Genomic DNA, 15,794 nt, shown 5'->3' on the forward strand with positions numbered 1-15,794 from the left:
TGAGAACAGAGAGGTATTTTTCTTAATATGTAAATAACATTTAAGAGTGACAGTGAGTTCAGAGAGCTACATTAAAAAAATGAAAACGAATTAACCCTTCATGAAAACAAACAGGAGAAACCTCTCAAGTGCCCTGTGAGAATGGCATGAGAGGAAAATGGACAGTAAAAGGAGGGAGAATATGGGGGCAAGGATGAGGCTGAGGCTGTGTCCATCGCTGAGCCAGGGCAGGACAGTTATATAATTGTGTACTTTTCTCCATGTGACGTAAACCTGAGGTTTCAGGACTGTAGAGAAAGCAAACAGCTGTGACGTACTTGAGTATGTGGCTGTCTTCTGTCTGAACCATCCGTTAATATAGTCATCCTTAGCTATAACAATTCTGGCAATGTGCCTTGAGCATAGAATAAGGAGTTCTCCTCAATGGGAGCCAGTATTCTTAGGAAGTGGTCAGGCATCTTCAGTGACTGAGTGATTTCTTTTTTGCATTTAAGATAGTGTCGGCCCTGGCCGGTTGGCTCAGTGGTAGAGCGTCAGCCTGGCGTGCAGGAGTCCCGGGTTCAATTCCTGGCCAGGGCACACAGGAGAAGTGCCCATCTGCTTCTCCACCCCTCCCCCTCTCCTTCCTCTCTGTCTCTCTCTTCCCCTCCCGCAGCCAAGGCTCCATTGGAGCAAAGTTGGCCCAGGCGCTGGGGATGGCTCTAGGGCCTCTGCCTCAGGCTCTAGAATGGCTCTGGCAGAGCATTGCCCCCTGGTGGATCCCGGTCGGTGCATGTGGGAGTCTGTCTGACTGCCTCCCCATTTCCAACTTCAAAAAAAAATACAAAAAAAAAAAGATAGTGTCATTTACATCAAGAACAAAACCAAGGAGGTGAATTCTGGTGTCTGCAAAGTAGTAATCTCTTTTCTGTTACATGCTCATGCTTTTAATCTTGCCAGGAAAATTGATGGTAACATCAACTTCTCTAGATTCCATAGATTTATGCAGAATGCATTCCACAAAAGAACTCTCTTTAGGAATTTACTGTGACTTAAAATGGAATTATGGGATACTCTCATGCTTCCCTGAGATTCTTGTTCCTTGATTGAGTTAGGGGCAAAATGCTTCCTCACTCTTCATTCTTGGAGTAGAGGCAAACAGCAGTTCCAGATAAATGTGTGGGGTGTGGATTGAAAGATAGAAAATTTTACTTATGGTTATTGGAAGTGGTTTTGAGCCAGTGTTAAAGGCATCATTTATTTATCCAATTATTTCACATGTTTATTGAATGCTTACTAAGTGCCAGGCACTGTTCTAGGAGGTGGGAAGAAAGATAGCCTTCCATGGAACAGACAGTCTAAGGTCAGACTTCCCTTGCAGGTGGTCATAACAGGGCCCAGAACAGGTCTGGCTTGTCCTCTATCAGTTATTATTTTTCAATTATTATTTTTTTACTCCCTGTCTCCAGGAGACAGTGCTAGCTTCCTTTTTGTTTATAACTGTCAGGCATGAGTAATCCCTTTACTATGAGTACTGCAGAATCACATATCACATTCCAGTCTAATTTATACTGCTTCCAGGGGCCCAGCCAGCAGCTCTTACTAACTGTCTTCTAGAAGTTATGCTAGTCAGAACAGTGAGACCAACTGCACAAGTTAATTAACCAAGGAACAGAGAAGAGAGAGCTTGATACTTGTTTTCTACTCATTTTTGTTTAGTACAAAATCCATTTAGGAGTGGGCAACTTCTTTCTGGTGCCAATATATCAGGCAGTACCTACCATTAGAAAATCTTGAATCCATTTTAAAAAATGAATTTGCACTTCTGAGCAAATAAAGTAGCTGTGTTTTAGAAAAGATATTTGTTCTGCAAATGGACCTGGCAGCTTTGGCCAATGGTTCTATTGCACACACAAGATGGTCCTTTGAGGAAAACCTGGAAATTTTAGAATTTTAAGAAAATTCATCAAATATAAACAAGCAAACAAAAATTCTTTCTGAAAATTTTCTTTTTCTTTCTTTTCCTTTTTTTTTTTTTTTTTACAGAGGCAGAGATAGGCAGGGACAGACAGACAGGAACGGAGAGAGATGAGAAGCATCAATCATCAGTTTCTCGTTGCGCGTTGTGACTTCTTAGTTGTTCATTGATTGCTTTCTCACATGTGCCTTGACCCTGGGCCTTCAGCAGACCGAGTAACCCCCTGCTGGAGCCAGCGACCTTGGGTCCAAGCTGGTGAGCTCTTTGCTCAAGCCAGATGAGCCCGCGCTCAAGCTGGCGACCTCGGGGTCTCGAACCTGGGTCCTTCCGCATCCCAGTCCAACGCTCTATCCACTGTGCCACCACCTGGTCAGGTTCTTTTTATTTTTTTTAAGTGAGAGGCAGGGAGGCAGAGATAGACTCCTGCATGCACCCCAACTGGGATCCACCCAGCAAGCCCCCTACTGGGTGATGTTCTACCCATCTGGAGCTGCTACTTCCTTGGCTTGGCAACCAAGCTATTTAGTGCACCAGGTGAGGCCATGGAGCCATCCTCAGCACTCAGGGCCAACTTTGCTCAAATCATTTGAGCCATGACTGCAGGAGAAGGAGGGGGAAAGGGAAGGGGAGAGAGAGACAGAGAACAGAGAGACAGAGAGAGAGAAGGTGTAGGGATGGAGAAGCAGATGGTCACTTTTCCTGTGTGCCCTGACCAGGAATCGAACCCAGGACTTCCACATGCCAAGCTGACACTCTACTGCTGAACTACCCGACCAGGGCAAAAAATTTTCTAAAGAACACTTACTTTGGATTTGAATATTTAGACTTTATTTCTAGAATACTTTTATAATAAGTTTGATTAACCTATATCTTTTAAAATTTATATATTTAAGACAACTATGCAATTTTAAAATAAATCTTTTTGTGAATATTTTTACTTATAATTCTCTAACATATTATGCCTTTTCATTTCTTGGGATTTTCTTCTAGTCTTTTTCTAATTATTATATGAAATTATAATGTTGGCATTTAGGTAGTTGTATGTTTTACTCTAAACCTTAGAAGTTCTTACCCGCCTTTTGAATATGCCTCATGAAGTAATTCATACTCTAGCAGTGGGACTCAGGGAAGTGAAAGATGGTTTGTTTTGAACAGTATGGTGAATGTCAGACTAATCTTTCAATCAGAGAACATTCCATGCAATTCGAGGAACAGATGAATCAGCAAATATCTTTTTGGCCATGGGTTGGATGGAAAATAAGTGGATTTATGCGGTGTTTGCTCAAATATAAATTATGAGATCCTAAAAGCACTTTTAACTTTAGGGAGTTCAGAGTGGCCAGCCAAATGACATTTATATGACTTACCTTAGAATAAAAGTTAGTAGTGCTTGTTGTTAAGTTGAGGCCTTTGTGCTTTGCTTGGAATGGGAGAGTGCTTTCTCTCTCTCTCTCTCTCTCTCTCTCTCTCTCAAAACTCTCTCTCACAGGCCCTGGCTGGTTGACTCAGTGGTAGAGTGTCGGCCTGGCGTGTGGATGTCTTGGGTTCAATTCCCGGTCAGGGCACACAGGAGAAGCGCCCATCTGCTTCTCTACTCTTCTCCCTCGTTTTTCTCTCTGTCTTTCTCTCCCCTTCCTGCAGCCAAGGCTCCATTGGAGCAAAGTTGGCTGGGTTTTGAGGATGGCTCCATGGCCTCCGCCTCAGGCGCTAGAATGGTTCCTGTTGCAACAGAGCAATGGCCCAGATGGGCAGAGCATTGCCCCCTAGTGGGCATGCTGGGTGGATCCCAGTCGAGTGCATGCCGGTCTGTCTCTCTGCCTCCCCGTTTCTCACTTCAGAAAGAAAAAAACCCAAAACACTCTCTCTCTCTCTCTCTCTCTCTCTCTCTCACACACACACACACACACACACACACACACGCGCGCGCGCACGCACGCACGCATTAGTATGAGAAACAATAGGCTAGCATTTCTCAGTTCTTTCTCATCTAGAAAAGGAGATCAAAAAGGAAGAGGTTCTAGGTTTTTTAAAAAATCTTCTATCAGAAATACATGTTGCTCAAGTAAGATAAGGAATGAAAACAGTATTAATCTGAAAGAAGATATATTGTATATCTTTTAGATTTCAAATAAAGTAAAATTTCAATATATTAAGGACACAGCCTTGGGCAGAATTGTGTTGAGTTCTTTTATAACTGTAACATGTGCTAGAGTTCAGTGGAGGTTTGATTTTTGAGTTGGTAGACCCCTGAAGACGTCGGGAGTTGGTGTGCCTATGAATCTCCAGGTCAACTGTAAGGTCTGGAATACCAGGCACGGTAGACAATTTCAGAGATAGAGAGGAGCAGCATATGCAGCGATGGAAATACATATATGCTCCAAAGAGCTTCAGGATCCTCAGGAAAGAAGTGAAGCACAAAGCAGAAACTGTCAGTTAGGAAAAGAATCTTAAAATCTTCTTGAAATTCACTTTAGGAACTTGGGTGCATTAGTTGTGATTGGGTTCAATCATATGTAAAAGACAATCAGAAAGCAGGTGCTTGTTTAAATAAGACACAGGTTAATTTTCTTTTTCTTCACATTAAAGAAGTCTGGAGCTAGGCAGTTTAGGGCTTGCATGGCAGGTAGGTGGCCATCAGGTTTCCAGGCTCCCTATTTCTCTTGGTTTTATCACCCTTAACTCTGGCTTCCACACTGAGGTTTGCCTTACAGCTGCAAGACAATGTATGTGTGACCACCGCTGCTCTAGATGTCATATCTCTGCTCCAGGCAAGAAGGGCAAGGCCAATGGGCATACTTGGTAAAATCAAATCCACTTTGAAGAGCTTTCCTGGAAGCCCCATATACTTAATTGGCCACCCAATCTATCTGTAGAGCAGGGGTCAGGAACCTATGGCTCATGAGCCAAATGTGGCTCTTTTGATGGCTGCATCTGGTTTGCAGACAAATCTTTAATTAAAAAAAATAATATTAAAAATATAAAACATGGCCCTGGCCAGTTGGCTCAGTGGTGGAGCGTCGGCCTGGCGTGTGGGAGTCCCGGGTTTGATTCCTGGCCAGGGCACACAGGAGAAGCGCCCATCTGCTTTTCCACCCCTCCCCCTCTCCTTCCTCTCTGTCTCTCTCTTCTCCTCCTGCACACAGGGCTCCACTGGAGCAAGGTTTGCCCTGGCGCTGGGGATGGCTCTGTGTGGCCTCTGCCTCAGGCGCTAGAATGGCTCTGATTGTGTCAGAGCACTGCCCCAAGATGGGCAGAGCATCGCCCTCTGGTGGGCGTGTCAGGTGGATCCCAGTCTGGCGCATGCGGGAGTCTGTCTGACTGCCTCCCTGTTTACAACTTCAGAAAAATACAAAAACAAAACAAAACAACATTCTCATGTGTTACAATCCATTCATTTCCTACTGCTCATGTTCATGGTTGTGGGTGGCTGGAGCCAATCACAGCTGTCCTCCGGGACAAAACCAAATTTTTATTGGATAATGCCTAATGTACACGGGTCATTGCATGGCTGTCATGGAATTACATTTTTAAATATGTGGCATTCATGGCTGTCTCAGCCAAAAAGTTTCCCGACCCCTGCTGTAGAGGGTATTGCCTTCCCAAATAATGCAGAGGCTAAGTACTGAATAGGCAAACCTTGGTCTCTGTTATACCAAACGATCATGAAAATAAAGGTATTTCCAAAACTTAGGTGGATGAGACTTTGAGATACCTAAAGACTCTTAGAGTAGGACAGTAATAATGTGTGGCAAACCTGGCTTTTAGTTGCTTGAATGATTCAACAATATTGAGAACTTAGAATGTGCTAGACACTAGAATTATAATCGTGAACATGATAGACAGTTTCTGCCTTCAAAGAGTTTACTGGCTATTGGGGAGAAATGTGTTTTAAATCAATAAACTATAAATGGGTTGAATATTAAGAAAAGGAGAGGCAGAGAGTGCTTGGGATTATGTAATAGGAAAGACCCTGTAAGGCAGTGATCCCCAACCTTTTTTTGGGCCAGGGACCGGTTTAATGTCAGAAAATATTTTCACGGACAGGCCTTTAGGGTGGGACGGATAAATGTATCACGTGACCAAGACAAGTATCAAGAGTGAGTCTTAGATGGATGTAACAGAGGGAATCTGGTCATTTTTTAAAAATAAAACATTGTTCAAACTTAAATATAAATAAAACGGAAATAATGTAAGTTATTTATTCTTTCTTTGCGGACCGGTACCAAATGGCCCACGGACCAGTACCAGTCTGTGGCCCTGGGGTTGGGGACCACTGCTGTAAGGGTAATATGACATACACATCAAGATTTAAAGGATGCTTGGGAGTTAGCCAAGTTAGAAATGTGGGGACAGAGGTGTGAGAGGAGTGCACAAGGAGATGAACGTTCCAGACATACTCTCAGTCTGATCATTTCTATAGTACGTAGTTCTTTCTTCCATTATTTGTCTCATTTCTTTAGCAGAGAATCAGTGAGTTTCCAAGCAACATAGGAAGACAGGATTAAATAGTATTCTTTTTGTCTGAAATGGCTTCAGGGACTGCCATCCTTTTTACTTACTTGTTTTTTCACTCTCTCTAGATGAGTGCCTGCCTGCCTGGGCTGCACCAGGGAGTGTTGGTAACTGAGGAAGGAGGTGGACAGATGATTGGGGCATACCAAAGTCCATTTGCCCCATTATAGATCTGGATTTTGGTCTCAGTGTGGGACTTTTGGGGAGGCAAGGATTGGTTGACCCTGAAGTGCTGATATGACCCCGTTGCCCTTCCAGGAAGTGGACGTTGTGGTAGCACCGTGCCAAGGCCTCCGGCCCACAGTGGATGTTCTGGGTGACTTAGTGAATGATTTCTTGCCTGTTATAACCTATGCACTCCACAAAGATGAACTCTCCAAGAGGGATGAGCAAGAGCTTCAGGAAATTCGAAAGTATTTCTCTTCTCCCATCTTCTTTTTCAAAGTACCAAAGCTGGGCTCAGAGATAATTGACTCCTCCACCAAAAAAATGGAGAATGAAAGGTCACCACTGCATCGCCAGCTAATTGACCTGGGATATCTGAGCATCAGTCACTGTAACTGTGGGGTCCTTGGCCAGGATGCCAAAGCCCAGAGCATGTTGGTGGAACAAAGTGATAAGCTGAGACACTTGAGCACATTTGCTCACCAGATGCTACAGGCTCGCCTGGTGGATGCAGCCAAGGCCCTGAACCTAGTGCACTGCTGCTGCCTTGACATCTTTATTAACCAGGCCTTTGACATGCAGCGGGACCTGCAGATTACTCCCAAACGCCTGGAATATACACGAAAAATGGAGAATGAGTTGTATGAATCACTGATGAACATTGCCAACCGGAAGCAAGAGGAAATGAAGGACATGATTGTTGAGACACTTAACACCATGAAGGAGGAACTTCTGGATGATGCTGCCAACATGGAGTTTAAAGGTAGGTCCCAGAGAGCTTGGTGGGGTGCCAGGACTACAGGACCTCTACCCTTTCCAGCTGCTGTCATCAGCAGGAGCCCACCATAAGTCATTTAGCCAAGGTGGCCTCTTGTTCTCAGAGACCTTCCTGGAAAATACCACTGTCATTCTTTCCCAGGACTTTAGCCCAACTTTTGGGAAATTTATACTAATAGTGCTTTTTTTTTCTTTTTTGGAGCAAGAGATGATGAGAAGCATCAGCTTTTAGTTGCATAACTTTAGTTGTTTATTGATTCCTTCTCATACGTGCCTTGACTGGGGGGCTCAATTCAGCGACCTTGGACTCAACCCAGTGACCTTTGGGCTCAAGCCAGCGACCCCACGCTCAAGCTGGTGATCCTGCACTCAAGCCAGATGAGCCTACAGTTAAACCAGCAACCTCAGGGTCTCAAACCTGGGACCTCAGTGTCTCAAGCTGACGCTCTATCCACTGTGCCACTACCGGTCAGCCATCCTAATAGTGCTTTTTAATCTACAGTTTATAATTTCGATTTCCTTGATCTTAATGGAGCTGGAGAAGAGCTGCTTGAAGAATGTAACTAATTCATGCTTTAACTTTGGCTCCTTTGGCATAGCCCATTCTTTATTGGTCCTTTTTGTGTATGAGTCATGGTCTCCATTCTCTTTTCAAGCTGTTCTTGAAACCCAACTTAGGAGGATTTCCCACAGGAGTGTTTTTAGCTTTTCTGGTGGTCCCATTCTTACAAATGGCTATAACAAAATTGGGCCAGAGTGGTTAGTCAGGTCATTTGGTGTCTGAAGTTTTAGATGCTTCTGACTTTGTATACTGACAGTTGTTTAAACCTCCCTGCATAAAATTAGCTCTCCCCCTTCCAAAGTGATGTGGTTTGCAAGTTATGCTTTAGGTTCTCAATCATAACCAAATCACCTGGCAGGCTTTTGGAAAATACAGATGTGCTTGAGCTGTGGTGGCACAGTGGCTAAAGCATCGACCTGGGACACTGAGGTCGCCGGTTCATAACCCCATGCTTGCTTGGTCAAGGCACATATGGGAGTTGATGCTTCCTGCTCCTCCCCTTCTCTCTCTCTTTCTCTCTCTCTCTATCTCTATCTCTATTTCTGTTTCTATCTCTATCTCTTCCCCCTACCTCTCTAAAATGAATAAATAAAATTAAAAAAAAAATACAGATACTCGAGACTACTAATTCATCAGAATTTCTGACATGGGACCTAGCCTCATTTCCCCCCATACCCCAAAAACAACTTCCCTGGGAGGATTCTACTTATCGCCATTTTCTAGATGAGGGAACTGAGGCATGAACAGGTTAAGTACTTTGCTCAAAGTCATACAACTCCTAAATAGTAGAGGCAGAATTTGAATCAATATGGTCTGATTCGTGAGCCCATACTTTCTTTTTTTATGCTTGACTGCTTCATAATCTGTTCCCAGCTACTTAATGCCACCATCTTCCTGGTACCCAGCTTCAAAACCTCAGCATGGTCTTTAACTGTTTAGTTAAAGTATGTGTGTCATGATGCTAAGCGGGTGTGCATTATCAGGTGTCCCCAAACTACAGACCCACGGGCCGCATGCGGCCCCCTGAGGCCGTTTATCTGCCCCCCCCCCCGCACTTCCAGAAGGGGTACCTCTTTCATTGGTGGTCAGTGAGAGGAGCACTGTATGTGGCGGCCCTCCAACAGTCTGAGGGATGTGAACTGGCCCCCTGTGTAAAATGTTTGGGGATCCCTGCTTGGCAACTCCTGATGAGTATCCCTCCATGTTTTTTATCTACCTTTGCTTTTCTATTCCCTCTTCTTTAGTCTAACTATTGTTATCTGATTGATCTCACTGACATCTTTCCTTTCTCCAGTTCATCTTTATTGGCTCCCTATTTCTACAGATTAAGTTAGACTAAGACTCCTTCACCTAGTATTAAAGATTTTCCAAAGCCTAGGCCTTACCAACTTTTCCAGTCTTACTTCCTACTATGCACTGTCTGTAATTTCTGTTCCAGTTGCTCTCAGCCACTTGCTGTCTTCTATATTCTTCTTTGACTTTTTCTTTGCTCGTGCCTTGCTCTAAACCTGAAATGTCTTTTTTTTTTTTTTTTTTTACAGAGACAGAGAGAGGGATAGACAGGGACAGACATACAGAAACTGAGAGAGGAGAAGCATCAATCATTAGTTTTTCGTTGCACGTTGCAACACCTTAGTTGTTCATTGATTGCTTTCTCATATGTGCCTTGACCGCGGGCCTTCAGCAGACCGAGGAACCCCTTGCTCCAGCCAGCGACATTGGGTTGAAGCTGGTGAACTTTTTGCTCAAACCAGATGAGCCCATGCTCAAGCTGGTGACCTCTGGGTCTTGAACCTGGGTCCTCTGCATCCCAGTTCGACGCTTTATCCACTGCGCCACCGCCTGGTCAGGCCTGAAATGTCTTTTATTGTCTGTGAATGCTACCTACCTTTCAAGGCCTCTTCCAAGTAACATTTCTTATGAAGTTGTCTTTAATTTTATTAGCTAATAACCACTGTGGTCATCTGACCTCCCAAAGCATTTTATTTTTAATTGGAATTGCTGGCGTATTACTTTCTGTCTTTTATTAGTATTATTGATAATTATATTCTTCTGTTTTCTAAAGTCCTAAAGGTGAAGAAGAATAGAATTTGGGTCTTATTATTATATCCCTTGCAGCAAATAATACAGAGTATGTCACAGTACATATTTGGAGAACGAATGAGTATGTGAATAATAGTGTATGGCTTTAAACTTATAGATAGAAAGGGAATATGGTTGGCTTTCGTTGAGTTCCTATAGTAGGGAGGAGCTGTAAGCAGTGCTCACTTGCAGTGGAAATCCTAGGAAGTCTTCTGAGTCATTGAAGACACTGGAGCAGCAGTGCCGGCGTCAGAGTGCATGTAGGGCAGCGAGGTTGGGTAGACAGTGAAACACCTGTTTGTCTTTTCTGTGCCAGGAATATGGTATTTAGTGTCTGGGACACAGGGGTTAGTCCACAGATGTGGAAGTAACTGGGAACAAGTAGATCAAATGTCTGTCTCTGTTAAGTACATTGTGTATTTTGCGAATCTATGTACCTGGTTGGCTGTATATTAGACACAACTTTCATGTCTGTTTCATATCTTGTTCCTAAGTCCTTTCTGGGTAGTCTTTCATTTTTTTACGATTTTATTTATAGATTTTAGAGAGAAGAGAGAGAGAAAAAAGAGAGAGTGGAGAGGAAGGAAGCATCAACTCAGTAGTTGCTTCTCTTATGTGCCTTGGCTGGGCAAGCCCAAGGTTTTGAACTGGCAATCTCAGCATTCCAGGTCAAAGCTTTAACCACTGTGCCACTGCAGGTCAGACATTTTTGTGGGTAATCTTGAGGCAACAACAAATAGGTTTAGAAGCGATCTACCACGTGTTCTGAGGAGCCAGATTTCTATGACTGGTTTTCATTTTTTTTTAAATAAAGGAAATGCATTCATACTTAGTATCATGACATATATACTTTTTAAATGATAATATGTATATACATGGTACTTAAAGATATGGAGATACTGTCCCCGGTCATCCAATTTTCCTCATTATCTTCTGCCCCTTGCCTTTTCATTTAATTCATATCTTAGGGATCTTTCCATAAATGTACATACAAATTTGTCTTCTAATGCATGCACTTTAATTTGTTACTACTCCCCTAATAATTTCTAGAAGCAGAGTAGTAGTTAGGTCAAAGGGCTGATTAATGAATATTAATTTAGTATTCTGATAATTGGGTTTTATTTTTTGTTGGTGATGGTTGGTTAGTTTAGAATTTTGGTAGATATTGCCAGATTTCCTCCAAAGGGGTGATGCTGACTTTCCACCAGTAGACCAAGAATGCCTTTTTCGGAGTGGAGTTTTTATAGGTAATGTATCTTCTCTTACCTTAGTCTGTCCTCTGGTTTGCAAAACAGTTTCTAATCCTGAGCAGTAGTGGCATGGTGGAGACAATTGATGTTCTAGTTTTACTTTTTATTTATCTAGTAATTGATTAGAGTTGAATTCAGGACCCTGGGGTTGTTCTCAATATGCCAGGTAGTGTGAAATATTACAAAGATCAGAGGCTTTTGGAATTCATGAGCTTTGGATTCAGATGCTGGCTGTAGTACTTCCAGCTGTACCATCCTTCTCCCAGTGCCCTTTGTCCTCTCTTTGAGGCTGTGTCTTGACCTATAAAATATAACCAGTAATACCCACCTGAGAAAGCAATTGTGAGGATTAAATTAGACTATAGTGCTTTCAAAGAGTCTGCACTCAGTAAATGTTCTTCCCTTCTTATAAATGTGACCAAAAAACTAATAAAGTCAACAGGTTTATCCTAGACCTAGTTGTTCCTTATCAGGATTTTTATCTTCCTTAAGTAGAGGATTACATGACCTCATATCATCCTGGGGGTCAGTTCAACAGCTGACCATTTGTTTTGCTGCTGTTGTCATGGTAGCTCCTTGGCTTTGGAGATGCCTTTATTCAGTGTGCCTGCCTCTTCCCCCCACAGCCAACTAGCTTATTTCCTTTTTTTTTTTTTATGGTTTTGGGTCTTACATTTAAATCCTTAATGCATTTTGAGTTTATTCTTATATATGGAGTAAGAAGGTGGTCAGGTTTCATTTTATTGCGTGTGCCTGTCCAGTTTTCTCATCATTTATTTAATAGACTGTCTTTACCCCATTGTACATTCTTGACTCATTTTTCATAGCTTAATTGATCATATAGGTATGGGTCTACTTCTGGGCTCTCTGTTCTGTTCCTTTGTTCTATGTGTCTGCTTTTATGCCAGTACCATGCCATTTTGATTACTATAACCTTGTAGAATAGCATGATATCAGGTAGGATGATAACTTCAACTTTGTTCTTTTTTCCTCAAGATTGCTGTGCCTATTCAGGGCCTTTTGAAGTTCCATATAAATTTTAGAATAATTTGTTCCAGTTCTGTGAAAAATGCCATTGGTATTATGATAAGGATTTCACTAAATCTATATATTGCTTTGGGTCGTCTGGACATTTTAACAGTGTTAATTCTTCATATCCATGAGATTGGTTTATGCTTCCATTTATCTGTATCTTCTTAAGATACAAATCTTCTGCATCTTTCTTCAGTGTCTTGTAATTTCCCAAATATAAGTTCTTTACCTTCTTGGTTAAATTTATTCTTAGGTTTTTTGGGGGGAGAAGGTTTGGTGCAGTTGTAATTTGGATTTATTTCTAAATGTGGTTTGTTATTAAACTGATAGTTTGTTATTGGTGTATAAAAATGTAACTTTAAAGAATATTAATTTTATATTCTGATAATTTACTGAATTCTTTTAGTAGTTTCAAGTTTCTTTCATGTTAATTTTTGGAGTTCTCTCTATATAGTGTCATGTCATCTGCAAATAATGTTTCATATCTAGAAGCATTTTATTTCTTCTTGTCTGATTTCTGTGACTAGGACTTTCAATACAATGTTGAAAAAAGTGGTGAAAGTGAACAACTTTGTCTTGTTCCTGATGTTCAGGATAACACTTTTAGCTTTTCCCTGTTGAGTATGATGTTAGCTTGGGTTTGTCAAATATGGCCTTTATTATGTTGAGGTATGCTTCCTTTATTCCCCTTTGCTGGAAGTTTTTATCGTAAATGGAGGCAGAATTTTGTCAAATTCTTTTTCTGCATCTATTGATATGATCATATGATTCTTTTATTTTGTTAATGTGGTGCATCATGTTAGTTGATTTGTGGATATTGAACCAACCTTGCATCACAGAACTATATCCCACATGATCATGGTATATGATCTTTTGAATGTACTGCTGAATTCAGTTTGCTAGCATTTTGGTGAGGATATTTTACATCCAGGTTCATTGGAAATATTAACCTATATATATATATATTTTTGCAATATTGTCTGGTTTTAGAATCGGGGTAATGCTGACCTCCTAAAATGATCTTGGAGCCTTCCTTCCTCTTGAAATTTTTTTTTTTTTTGTATTTTTCTGAAGTTGGAAACGGGGAGGCAGTCAGACAGACTCCCGCATGTGCCCGACCGGGATCCACTCGGCAAGCCCACCAGGGGGCGTTGCTCTGCCCATCTGGGGCGTTGCTCTGTTGCAACCAGAGCCATTCTAGCGCCTGAGGCAGAGGCCACAGAGCCATCCTCAGTGCCTGGGCCAACTTTGCTCCAGTGGAGCCTTGGCTGTGGGAGGGGAAGAGAGAGACAGAGAGGAAGGAGAGGGGGAGGGGTGGAGAAGCAGATGGGTGCCTCTCCTGTGTGCCCTGGCTGGGAATCGAACCCAGGACTCCCGCACGCCAGGCCAACGCTCTACTACTGAGCCAACCGGCCAGGGCCCTCTTGAATTTTTTGAAATAGTATAAGGATAGGTGTTAATTCTTTGAATGTTTGGTAAAATTCACCTGTGATAGCATTTGGTCCAGGACTTTTATTTGTTGGAAGGTTTTGATTACTGATATGATATCCTTAGTAGTCAGTGTGTTCAGATTTTTTACTTCTTCTTGGTTCAGTTGGAAGTTTGTATGTATGTTCTAGGAATTTATCCATTTCTTCCAGATTGTTTAATTTGTTGGCATATTATTGTGCGTAGTATTTTCTTATAATCCTCTGTATTTCTGTGGTGTCAGTTGTCCTTTCTCTTTCATTTCTGATTCATTTTACCCCTTCCCCTTACAGCAAACTAACTCATTTCTCTGCCTTCACAGATGTTATTGTCCCTGAGAATGGGGAACCAGTGGGCACCAGAGAGATCAAATGCTGCATTCGACAGATCCAGGAACTCATCATTTCTCGGCTGAATCAGGCAGTGGCGAATAAGCTGATCAGCTCCGTGGATTACCTACGTGAGAGCTTTGTCGGAACCCTGGAACGGTGTCTGCAGAGCCTGGAGAAGTCTCAGGATGTCTCAGTTCACATAACCAGTAATAATCTCAAACAGGTACTGAAAGAATGTTTAAGACCCCATGTCATAGATAACACATGAACCAGTATCCACACATAAGCCCAACTTAAGTTAGCCAACAATTTCCCTTTTAACTTTTTGCTGATCTAGTTAGAATTTTGTGTTCCTATCGTATGACCTCTGCCTGTGGCAGGTGCTTGTGAATGTACAATTGCCATTAAGTTAATGAGCAAGAAGATGAAAAGGGGCCCAAATAGTCACAGAATAGATGATCAGCTTGTGTTAACTCTGCACACATACTGAGGGATAAATCTGAGAACCTTGAGACCAGACTTTTTTATTTTTAAAAATTGATTTTAGAGAGAGAAGAAGAGAGAGAAACATCAAATTGCTTTTCCACCTATCCATGCATTTATTATTGATTGTTATTTGTGCCCTGATGGGGACCAAACCCACAACCTTGGTGTATCAGGAAGACACTCTAACCAACTGAACTGCCTGGCCAATGCCAGACTATATGTTCTCGAAGTAAATATCATTTATTGCAATTTTTAAAAAGCCATTCAGGCCTGACCAGGCAGTGGCGTAGAGGATAGAGCGTCAGACTGGGACACAGAGGATCCAGATGCAAAACCCTGAGGTCACCAGCTTGAGCGCAGGCTCATCTGGCTTGAGCAGGGGCTTACCACTCGAGCATGGGGTCACTGACTTCAGCCTAAAGGCCGCTGGCTTGAACAAGGGGTCACTCAGTCTGCTGTAGCCCCCTAGTCAAGGCACATATGAGAAAGCAATCATTGAACAACTAAGGAAACTAAGGAATTGCAACAAAGAATTGATGCTTTTCATCTCTCTCCCTTCCTGCCTGGCTGTCCCTTTCTCTGTCTCTGTCACTAAAAAAAAAAGCCACTTAGACCTGACTGGTGGTGGCATAGTGGATAGTGCGTCAACCTGGGACGCTGAGGTCCCAGGTTTGAAACTTCAAGGTCACTGGGTTGAGTACAGGCCCATCAGCTTGAGTGTGGGGTCACTGGCTTGAGCATGGGGTCACTGGCTTGAGCATGGGATCATAGACGTGACCTCATATCACTGGCTTGAGCCTAAGGTCACTTGCTTGAGCAAGGGGTCACTGGCTTGGCTGGAGCAATCAATGAACAACTAAGTGACACAGCAAAGAGTTGGTGCTTCTCATCTCCATCCCTTCCTCTCTTTCTCTTTCTAAAAAAAAAAAGCCACCGAGGACATACTTATTTTCTTTTGTTGTGTTCTCTTTCAGATCTTAAATGCCGCCTATCATGTCGAAGTCACATTTCACTCAGGGTCCTCAGTTACAAGGATGCTGTGGGAGCAAATCAAACAGGTAGAAGTTGCTTAGAGAAAGAATTTTCAGCCCTTGGTTGGCTTAAATCAGGGGTCCCCAAACTACGGCCCGCGGGCCACATGCGGCCCCCTGAGGCCATTTATCCGGCCCCTG

At 42.6% G+C, this 15,794-nt stretch overlaps 1 protein-coding gene across 3 annotated transcripts in view; it reads left to right on the forward strand.

The window, feature by feature from the left end:
• The window catches only part of DSTYK (dual serine/threonine and tyrosine protein kinase), a 65,431-nt gene that overhangs the window by 29,249 nt on the left and 20,388 nt on the right, over positions 1-15,794 (forward strand). For all 3 annotated transcript variants that reach the window (XM_066361954.1, XM_066361952.1, XM_066361953.1), the window contains exons 3-5: positions 6,728-7,397; positions 14,127-14,359; positions 15,597-15,680. In XM_066361954.1, coding sequence (XP_066218051.1) covers positions 6,728-7,397; positions 14,127-14,359; positions 15,597-15,680 — 987 coding nt within the window. The remainder of the gene's footprint in view (positions 1-6,727; positions 7,398-14,126; positions 14,360-15,596; positions 15,681-15,794) is intronic.

Source organism: Saccopteryx leptura, chromosome 2 (assembly GCF_036850995.1).
Source record: "Saccopteryx leptura isolate mSacLep1 chromosome 2, mSacLep1_pri_phased_curated, whole genome shotgun sequence".
NCBI lineage: Eukaryota > Metazoa > Chordata > Mammalia > Chiroptera > Emballonuridae > Saccopteryx > Saccopteryx leptura.